A 10,768-nucleotide genomic window follows, 5' to 3' on the forward strand; every position below is an offset into this window, starting at 1 on the left:
AAGTAATTATTTTTGAAAAAAAACTCCTAAAACCCAGCAAAGCTTGACAAGTAAAAATAAGTATAAACAAATTTAACAGATTAAAATACACAATGCGAAAAAAATGTATTTTCAAACACAAAATAAAACGAAATTCATTTATTTCAAAGGAATACAAATAATATAACAATGACAAATGCAATAAAATAGGTGTTGGATATATATGTCAATCTTAGTTAGTGCAAATGGAATCAAACATTTGCTTCCACTACGAATTTGGTTTTTGACTGGAGCTTTAACTTTATGCATCTGTTTCGTCACTGTCATCGTCGGAATCTAATTTTATTTTGATGGGAGCCTCCAAATATACACAACGAAACTCCTACAGCATAAAAGAGTTATCAATAGTTAAATAAAACGCTCTTAGATTAATTTTAACTAACATCGCCATCTGAACAGTGAACGCCAGTAATTCGGATAAACACTATCGGGGTAGGATCAAAGTTCAACAACTGCATTGATTGTGTCTCCTTTTTAGTTTTATTTGCGACCATTTTCCATTCTTTGTTATTTACTGATACTTCAATAGTGTACTTGAAGAACACTAACTCGTCTGGATCGATTTCCAGCAACATCCTGCAAAATATGGCATTAATATCGGTAATACTCTCTAAATTTTAGATCTAATCGTAAGAACCTAAATTTAAACAAATGTTGCTGATATGAAATTGAATAATCACATTCATTTAGCCGTTAACAAATGAGTTAGCTAGACATTAATGTGGCTCAATGCAGCTAAACGTATAGAATAGTTGCCAGATATAAATGGTACCTTAGGTAAAAATTACCTAACGGGTTTACACTATAAGTACAGAGGAAAATTATTAAGATGTAAAAGAATGGCAAGTTTCTTAAACCATTACCTGATTGAACTAAGCATAAAAGGTTGTGGTAGCTGAATCAATATACAACCCGATCCCAGCTTATGCCATGTATATCTTCTATACACATCGCGTTCATCTAATTGGTCCAATAGCGTATTATTGTCAAAACGACTTTCCCCTTCGATTATAATTGCATTCTTATACCACAAAACAACATTGTATTTTGGAGCTAAATGATTAAATACGGTTAATAAGAAAAACATTTAATATGTTTTATATTATTAAGAAAACGAGGCTTTTATTTTTGGGTGTTCTCACCAACTAATCCATCTTCGATTTCCACCAAGTGACGTCTGTTTGTGTTGTACGAGATTTCAACAAATTTGCATGATTTATTAACAGTATTTTTGGTTCGAATATATACTATACGAATATACCACACTGCTATTGGATAAACCCACAAACGTTGAACTGAACGGCAAATATAATCTGAATAATCTATAACCTTCATCCAATCTTTATCGCCCATTGAAACTTCTATGTAATAACTGTAATCCAAAAAGTATCAAATGAATATAACTAATTGCTGTGCATTTATTTTTGGTTATAATAAAAAAAATTAAAAAAAAACATATTGTCGTGCAAAAAATGTATTTGTGATAAAAACAAATGAATGATATTCGATTCAAAAAAATATTTGAATTGTATCCGTTTTTTTTTAAAAGAATTGATCATTTGAAAACGTACGCTAAATCTTCATCAGGTAATTTTATTTTGATATAGTTTATGGTTGATGGATGACTCAACCTTATCAAAGTACCGCTGTTATTGCTATACGCAACCGAAGAACCCTCAACAAGATTTACATTGGGTTCTAAAAATTGAAATAATTAAAACCATTATATTAATTACATCAAAATTATCTGTACAGCAGACATACTTCGCTTTGCTCGAAACCCAATCATATATGGTAGCCCGGTGTTTCTTAATAGTTTGGCACCCGAAATTGTATCTAAGCTAATCAGTTGTGATTCCGAAACCTTCGTCAGGTCTTCATCACTCATCAACGAGCATCGGACAGCAGATAAAACTTTAGTTTTTGCATCATGATCTAGGTGTTTTCCGTTCTTTTGGATCCAGAGATTAACCGCACTGAATAAATCAAATTCTTTAGCATAAAACGTGTCACGAATGAGGATTTCTCGAAGGACTACCTAAAAAAATTGTTTGTTTCTCATCTTGTCAGCTAACTATAGCAATACTATTTAAAACAAAAATATTACGGGCGACAAAGACAGAAATTCTTTAGATTGCAATACATCCATAGCGTTGGATTCAATAAATTCGAGTAAGTCGCTTGTGAATTTTTTTTGTTGATGAAGTCGTGCCACAGTAAACAACGAACATACATTGTGTATACTAATGGTACTCCGTAAATACTCGGACAGTGAATATTGTAACTTTTGAAAACCGTAGTAATCCGAAATTCTAAATAATTCTACAATAACTTCATGCTAAAAAAAAATTACCTATTCGTATTATCGGTTTTTGATAAAAACATTTTTGTCAACTAAACACATGAACACATCATGTTTTTAAAAAAATAGTGTTTATACCGTCCGAATAGCGGTATAGTAAATCAATTATATTTTACCTCTAGATCACTTAAATTCATCTGCCCAGTATAAATATACTTTAGAAGTATTGTAAATGAGGTTACTGATCCTTCCTTAATTGGCACCTCAGAATTTTTCGCTTCTGCATATTTTCCATAAAATAATTTGCTAAAAATGTTTACACGGTATTAGACGAAGCCACATATTATGATGTGTGCCACAATCTGTATTGCCATTGTATTGTAAGTATAACTTAACCGACTACATAATTGAATTGTTATCGGTCCTATACTAACACTGATTTGACTCGGTAAGTTAGATAATATTGAAACATTACTAAATACGTTTGAAATAGACACGCTAAAATCAGTCTAAATAGCTTCTATAACACATTTTTTACAAAATACAAATATATATATATTTATATATATATATATACATATACAAGGTGTAATGTATAGTTCTACCGAGCTTCAAATGAGACATTCAAGATGCTCTATGGGTACAATAAATGGTGTTCATTTTTTTTTTAATTTAAAATTATTTCAGATTTAAAATCAGGAGAAAAAATCATATTGAATTGATATGTAATATGATTTTGTTGGTGTCTGGCCACCCTTGCGTCCATCGAGTGGCCAAGAATTAACGTAGATTAATACTAAGGTTGTATACTTGATGAAAACAATTAAATACCTAAAATATGAACTGCGTGAGGCTAAAACATCACGATTGGCGTGCAACCGATTTCCACCGACAACTAAAACAACATCAGAATACCTAAAATAAACACGATTTTTTATTAAATCATAAAAATGTGTATAAGATCATTTATAATTATTAAAAACTCCTATACTGAAAATAATAAATTCAATAAAAACCAATACATTAACACATACCTGTCGTTCCGATACAGATTGCTTATATCGCTGATCAATATTTGATTGTGATCAATTTCCTCGTTATTGTGCTCTTCGGGCATAGGCGAGGGCCACATACAATCGACAGGATCAAGACATGCTAAACAAAATTAAAAAAACAGCTAATTATCCGAACGTGTTTAAATGAATTATTAAAATATTATGGGCTTGCCCATCGTACTTCACACAACTGAAAATGTATACTGTATTGCACAGTAAAAATAATAATAAAATAAAATAAACGCATATGTAATGATTTGATAGCAATAAGTCAAATTAGAACTGGTTGAACTAGTGAGTAAATTAAGTAATTGATAAAGCAACATTTTATGAACTACATAGTTTCTACCATAATCAGTGGTATGGTAAAGAAGAAAATAGAAGAACAAACGACAATCGTATTGAATAGCAACTCCAAATAAATTATTAAGGAAAAGAGGCATCATCTTCCAATAAACTTATGCAAAATTATTAAATTATAAGATTAAAAATTATTATGAAATACAAAACATATTATGTACCTGAAGTAAACGTTAAGACGATAAAGGCTAAAAGAGACTTGTACATTTTCGTAATTTAATATGTTGTCAAATACTTAAACACTTTGAAAAAAATAATTGTCAAAAGATATTGAGAGCCAATTGAGTGTATGTTTTTTTTTAAATACTGCACCAACATTTTCTATACTTTATATGATGTATCATAAAAGAATAATCTAGTTCACATATGGTAAAATATATTAAACAAATATATGAAAATGACGCTGGTCTACTTGTTTATATTAATTATTTGTTTTTACTAAACAGCTTTTTTACTATGAAAGATGAGCGGCAGAGTATTCTTCTACATATTAATATTATATTATAATATGATTATGTACGTACATTAAAAACTGGGCGCAGTTTTAGAGCAAAACGAAATAGGCCACAGAATATTTTTTATTCTCCAAAACGATTTATGTTTTATACATTATTTAATAACAGTTTATTACGCAAGTAATGTACTAACATTGCAAAACTACACACAAGTATATTATACTCTTTATTAATTGTAAATAAAATTACTAAAAAACCGCGAGTAAACACACACTATTATATCATAAAACTTGTAAGAAACGATATCTATAAATTACAGTGTATCCTAAAACTACAGCTTAACATTGTACTCTAAACATTATCAACCTTTGAAACTATAGAGACAACACATCGTTATTTATTGGCATATTTATAATACAAAATGTATGATAAATATGTTTTATTAAAATAATTTGGATGACTTTGTTTCAAAAGTCGGTAGAATTCTTAAAGTCGTGAAAAATACCAGATAAAATTGAGAATATTTGTTTACAGTGTACAGCAAATCCATTTAGTTGACAAAACATAAGCACACAAATTAAATCTACAAAATTACAATTAGGATAACAACAGTTAAGGATATATTGAGTGCATTGCGTTAAATGAATAACCCTGCATATAATTATATAGTTCGGATATATATTTTATTATATTTTATAGTAAGGATAGCAGATAGCTGGTAGTTTTATATTTGTCTACAGTGTTATACAAAGCTTCTTAACTACGACACATTTCTAACATAACAGTGGCACCGGGATGAATTAATATCTTTATATACGTATGCGGTTTGTTGCTCAAGTATTTTCATGTATATCCTATTACTACAGCTTAATATTGTACTCTAAACATTATCAACTTTTGAAACTATAAAGACAGCACATCTTTATTTATTGGCATATTTATAATACAAAATGTATGATAAATATGTTTTATTAACTTAATTCGGATGAGTTTGTTTCAAAAGTCGGTAGAGTTCTTAAAGTCGTGAAAAATACCAGATAAAATTGAGAATATTTGTTATTATTTGTTATTGTATACACAATTTATCGTTTATTAACATTATCAAGTATGGAAAACGATTGTAAGCTCACATAATAAAACTAAATAGTCACATTGGTTATAAAAATATTAAGACAAGTTTAGGTTATAGAGCGCCCAACATATTTCAATAATAAAACAACACTAGAATGATGTAATTTTTAGATTTTATTATTTTTTTATGGTCAACTCCAGGTATTTAATAATAATTAAATATATTACTTAAATTAATAGGATAAATTGTAATCTTGCTGTCCTATATTTATTGCCAAGTTATGTCGGTACGTTTGGTCTTAATTCAGTATCAACAATGAAGCGTGAGCGTGGTGTATATTTTTTACGTCATTTTCGAATCTTTGTGTATTATTTGGCAATACTTACAACAATAACATGTTTTTGTATTTACTCAGATTATGAGTACAATTATATGTTTATATACGCTATCGAGTATGAAAAAAGATGGTTCGTTATTTACAAAAAATTTATATTTCAATCTGTCTTCAATAACTTTGAACAAAGGTTTGTTTTTAGGTGTTTTATAGAGAACTTAAAAAGTTAATTACTATCAAGTATAGCACGATGTCGTTTAGTTATTTTTTAGTTTTCATCATTTTAAGGTCAATTTCAGGTACGTAATATAACTCATACAATTTTACATAAATTTCCTCTTTGTATGCCAAACAATTAATCCTCAGCGATAGATTTTGTATACAATTACAACTAAAACAAAAAACGTTGTGAAAAATTGAGATCATATTGTATAAAAACTATAAGTAAAAAAAGTTTCCTATTAAACCTTATGAGATATTGAGTGGTCCATGATAAAAGAATCACTCTGTAGAATGCTCTAGTTGAAGCTAATTTGATATGAAGGTCATTCATAAATATTATAAACAATAAAGGTGACAACACAGCATCAACTCGACTACCTCTGGCAACAGCAGAAATTATTATTAAATTGTTATTCATTATTATATTAAACTTGACTTCCATCTACTAGGTAAGATCCCAAAGGACAATGATAAGTTGAAGAGGAAGTGTATTGGACGAGAAAGTGAATAGCAACATGCATTATAAACCATATCAGGAACGAGATCTGGTCCATATTTAGTGATTAAGTTAAGCTTTGTTAACGCATCAAATATCTCAGCAATGGTAAAAGAATAAGAGGACAAAATGTTGAGATGAAAATCTTCATAGGAGTTAAATAAAGTTGGATTATCCGAAGTGACATAATTAGAGGAGAAAAAATCACTAAACATTTCAGTTATATCATTTATATCTTCAGACCATTTGCCATTTAGTTCCATACTATTTGGTAATCAGTCGTTTTTCCTTTTATCTTTGACAAACTTCCAAAAGTACTTGATGATCACGGATAAGACTTTTTTGAACATTTAAATAATTAGACTAGCATTGCTTAGATAAAGATTTACACTTAGCTCTAGTTCCCGAGAATTCATTATAAATTACTTGAGAGCCTGTGCGCTTAACTTTTTAATGTATTAAACTTCGAAGTTCCTTGGAGAACCAACTTGGATAAGATGACTTATATGGAAATACTTTGGGAACAAAGATATCAATGTTTTGTAGAATCAAACTATAAAAAATATCTAAGGCGTCGTTCACATTTTCACAACAATATAAAGGCGACCAATCTGCCATAGCTAGTGAATAAGACATACCTATATAGTCCCCTGATTTGAAATTATAGAACCAAGTGGGCTACCAAACATGTTGAACTGGAGTATTTTTATTACAGACTATTGAAAGTGCTGGATGATGAGGATCAAGAGGCACTAAGACATCTGGAGCTTGATTTATCAAAACTGAACTAGAGTTTGAAAACAGTAGATCTAGGGATATACCATTAAAATTAAGAACTGAATTATGTTGATACATATTTTGGGAAGAATAGCTGTCAAAAATCACGTCAGAACTACTTGTCCTTATACCACTATATATTAGTCCAACTCCATCATTATAAAATTTGACACCTGGTAGATTGTACTCGGCTACCAAAATAATAGTCTTATAAGCACTAGCGTTCGTTAAAATATATTCAACGGACTCGGCATGGGCAGAATAAACACTGACCGAGCTAGCCGGCAGAATATAGCAAGTTGCGAGAATATACTTATGTTTCCCACTCCCGGTAACAGATACAAACAGTTGTTCAATGTTATCGTGAGGAGTGGTAATAATACCTGTTATTAGGCTTTTACGGACACAAATGGCTACCACGTTAGCTGAGGAAACCGTTTTTTTTATAGGAGTATCACTTTAAGGCATAATGAGATAGAATAAAATAAGGTATTAAAGAAAAAAGTAGGCTCTAGATTATCGCGGTAAAATACGTGTTAACTGCACAACAGATGATACTGTACTGACATGATATGTATCATATATTCGTCTTCCCGTACCATAAAGTATGCCTCCAAGTACCAAAAACATATCCATGATGCACTATCTTTATCTTAAGGGAATAAATAAACCTTCTTTCAATAGCAAGTGGTAAATTGTTTTAAAGGCGCCTGTAGCATTACCGATAGAGAAGAAGAAAACACATACATATAAATAACCATGATAAATTTAAACTAGTGTCGTATTTACAGGGGTGGAACAGGGTTATATACCATTAACAAAAGTAATTTTTTTTATAAGACAATTTAATAATCTATTTGTTAAACAGGAAACAATTCTTGTATTCAAAGAAGCTTCGGATAGAATTTTTTTTTCTCGATAAATTTTTTTCTAGAAAAAAAAATCATAGTTCACCTTTTTTGGCCCCCGTTTTTTTTACTGAAAACAGATAGTCCCGTTTTATACACTACAATATGGTTACATGAATTGAAAATACAATAATAAACTTTGCCTATACATTTTGCTACTGCACAATCAAATTCACCAGGGCCTCGCACCAAGAACGCACACCAGTTGTGTACATATTTCTTGCTATGAAAAACACTATCACGTGTGCTAAAATATTGTGTGCTATTTTATTAAAACAATATTTTCTCGTTTCGTATAATATTCATAGATAATTCAACACGTATAATACGATGGTGTTTATTTATTTTATTATGCTAATCGTGTCAATTGCATCTATGCATCTACATAAATAATTGCCTTCTTATAATCGAAGCATATGATCTTTAGCGATATATTCTAAACCCGACTATGGTAATTATCTACGGTATTTGCTATTTTTTCAATAAAAGATGGCCTAGTAAGATTTACTAATCCTTTCACAAAACCTCCTTGCTGACTAGGTATAATGTCTAAGTTAAGCGCTAAAAAGCTCTGGTGGAGGTTAATTTGATAATTTTAACAAGTTTAACGGAAGGTTAGTTCGTAGTCTCTGTCCTTAATTTTATATTAATTAAAAAAATGGTAAATGATTTCACACTTATTATTAAACCGTACTGCATACACGCAATTAAGTTATTGTTATTATTTTTCATTTGAAAAACTAAAAAACAATATTTAAAAATAAATGAAAAGTTGTTCAATTATTTTACAATTATAAAACTTTACTGCACTAGTGCTATATAATTATTATTATTATCTCATTAAAAATGTCAAAATTTACCATTTCAAAAATAAATGTTAAATCAAACCGCTGGACGCTAATTTATACTGTAAATAAACAATACAAATTCATTTGTAAAATTAATTTTATATTTTAGCATACTCTGGTCCTACCAAAAATCCATCGTCTTCGGAAAATCCGGCCGGTGACGAGCAAATTGATCACACTCACTTCTTGACCGACGAATGTCGTCGTTTCGATCGCAATCTGTTTTTAAATGAAGAGTATGTATTATGAAATTTTATAAGATTCCATTAGATGTAAATGACAGGTTGTTTTTGATTATTAAGAACACTACATTTTATTTAGTATTAACCACTTAACCCGTGTAATCACCTGTACAATAAATGTATAATGACAGTGTTGTAACAGTGTTGCCTACTATAACATGCCCTTAAAAAAAAAATTAGCTAGTAAATAAAAATAATTTTTATAAACAAAACATACTAATTATAAAATATAAAATTATCACATACAAAAAAAAAAAGTAATAAATATAAAAAAGTTTTTCAGCCGAGTCTGCAACCACAAAAGAGCATTTTCATTTCTAGTTGAAGTATCGAATAAATTTAGAATATATTAACAAGCTAGTATCTAAGGTGGCTAGTAAACATATCAAGTTTCTGGCTAATATTTTAGTGTTTTCATAATATCTGGGCCAAAATAATTCATCGGAAATTAACCCGTTAAATTACAATTGAATTAATTTTTCAGCTATAATTTGATCGGTGTGAATACAACATAATATTTCTCACCCCAATCTATTACCACTATCTCTAAGTTTTACTATTTCCTACCATATCTGTTAACTGCCTCATGCTGTTTAAGAACTATGGGAGAATTTAAATAATTAGTTTTCTTACTGCATTTTATTCTCATCTTCATTATATTTCAATGTAAATAATAATTTGTTTTCTATTTCTCCTATACCATTTTCTTGCCAAGAAACTGAGTTGGCATCTAATGTTGGAAAATATTTGTCGTTAGATAATTGAATTTTGATAACTTTAAAAGTAGGAAGAATATAATGTGAATTTTTGATGGCTTATACAATTTTTTTTGGTCGAGACCTATTATTCTTCTTGATTGCAAGGACAAATGAAGTAACCTATTCCGTTGGTGTCGTTAACTTCTTTAATATTATAGATTTTTATATATTGTTTGGTTCTTTAGAAAGTTGATTATATAAAGAAGAAGATTGTTTTTCTTGGAGCGTCTATTATATGTGTGACCAACGTGTATATGACATTATATAGGAAGGCTGCCTAGGGCTTCAACAATATCACTAAACTTATTTTTAATATTTTTATCAGTATCGTTAACACAATTAAATTATCTAAGTTTATTTTAATTATCACATGTTAGTAGAGCTAAAATTGTAGTACAGTCAAGTTAAAATATAGAAAAATTAAAAACTTATAACAACATTCAAGTTATAATTATCAATAGAAGGAATTACTTTAGTATGTATAGACATAAATTTCGTCACTAATTGATTATTAATGATAGATTTATCAGTGTCCAGCTAACCCTCCATAACATTACTGTTAATAGATTAATTAACTTACTTCATAACCAAGACGAATCTGATTTTGACATACAAACGTAGCGTTTATATTAAACTACTCTAGGTAAACTAAAATCTCGATTTTTTTGGGTTGGTTGCTTTCTGCTTAACGCCATTCAATTTATATCATTATATCCTTACTAATATATTACTAATATATTTTAATATTTATTTTAGGTTTTCGGATGTTGTTTTAGTTTTAGATAATGAACGATTCCCCGCCCATCGTGCTGTGTTAGCCTCGAGCAGTGATTATTTCAGGTAATAATATCTTTAAGCATATTATTCTCTTTTTTTATTGATTGGTAAATTGTTCTAATG

At 29.4% G+C, this 10,768-nt stretch overlaps 1 protein-coding gene across 1 annotated transcript; it reads right to left on the reverse strand.

Moving 5' to 3' along the window:
* Positions 1–241: 241 nt before the first annotated feature.
* Positions 242–1,828, reverse strand: LOC126842429 (BTB/POZ domain-containing protein 9-like). Its single transcript, XM_050579442.1, has 6 exons — positions 1,804–1,828; positions 1,611–1,737; positions 1,182–1,411; positions 903–1,092; positions 423–615; positions 242–361 (listed from the first exon to the last, which is right to left on the reverse strand). Exons 1-6 carry the CDS (start codon positions 1,826–1,828, stop codon positions 281–283), a joined length of 846 nt encoding a protein of 281 aa, XP_050435399.1. The 3' UTR covers positions 242–280.
* Between the last annotated feature and the right edge of the window lie 8,940 nt (positions 1,829–10,768).

This window comes from Adelges cooleyi, unplaced genomic scaffold (genome assembly GCF_023614345.1).
Source record: "Adelges cooleyi isolate 19-005CV unplaced genomic scaffold, UGA_ACOO_1.1 ACOO_flye_CR_arks_rails_tigmint_CR_PRNA_519, whole genome shotgun sequence".
Taxonomy (NCBI): domain Eukaryota; kingdom Metazoa; phylum Arthropoda; class Insecta; order Hemiptera; family Adelgidae; genus Adelges; species Adelges cooleyi.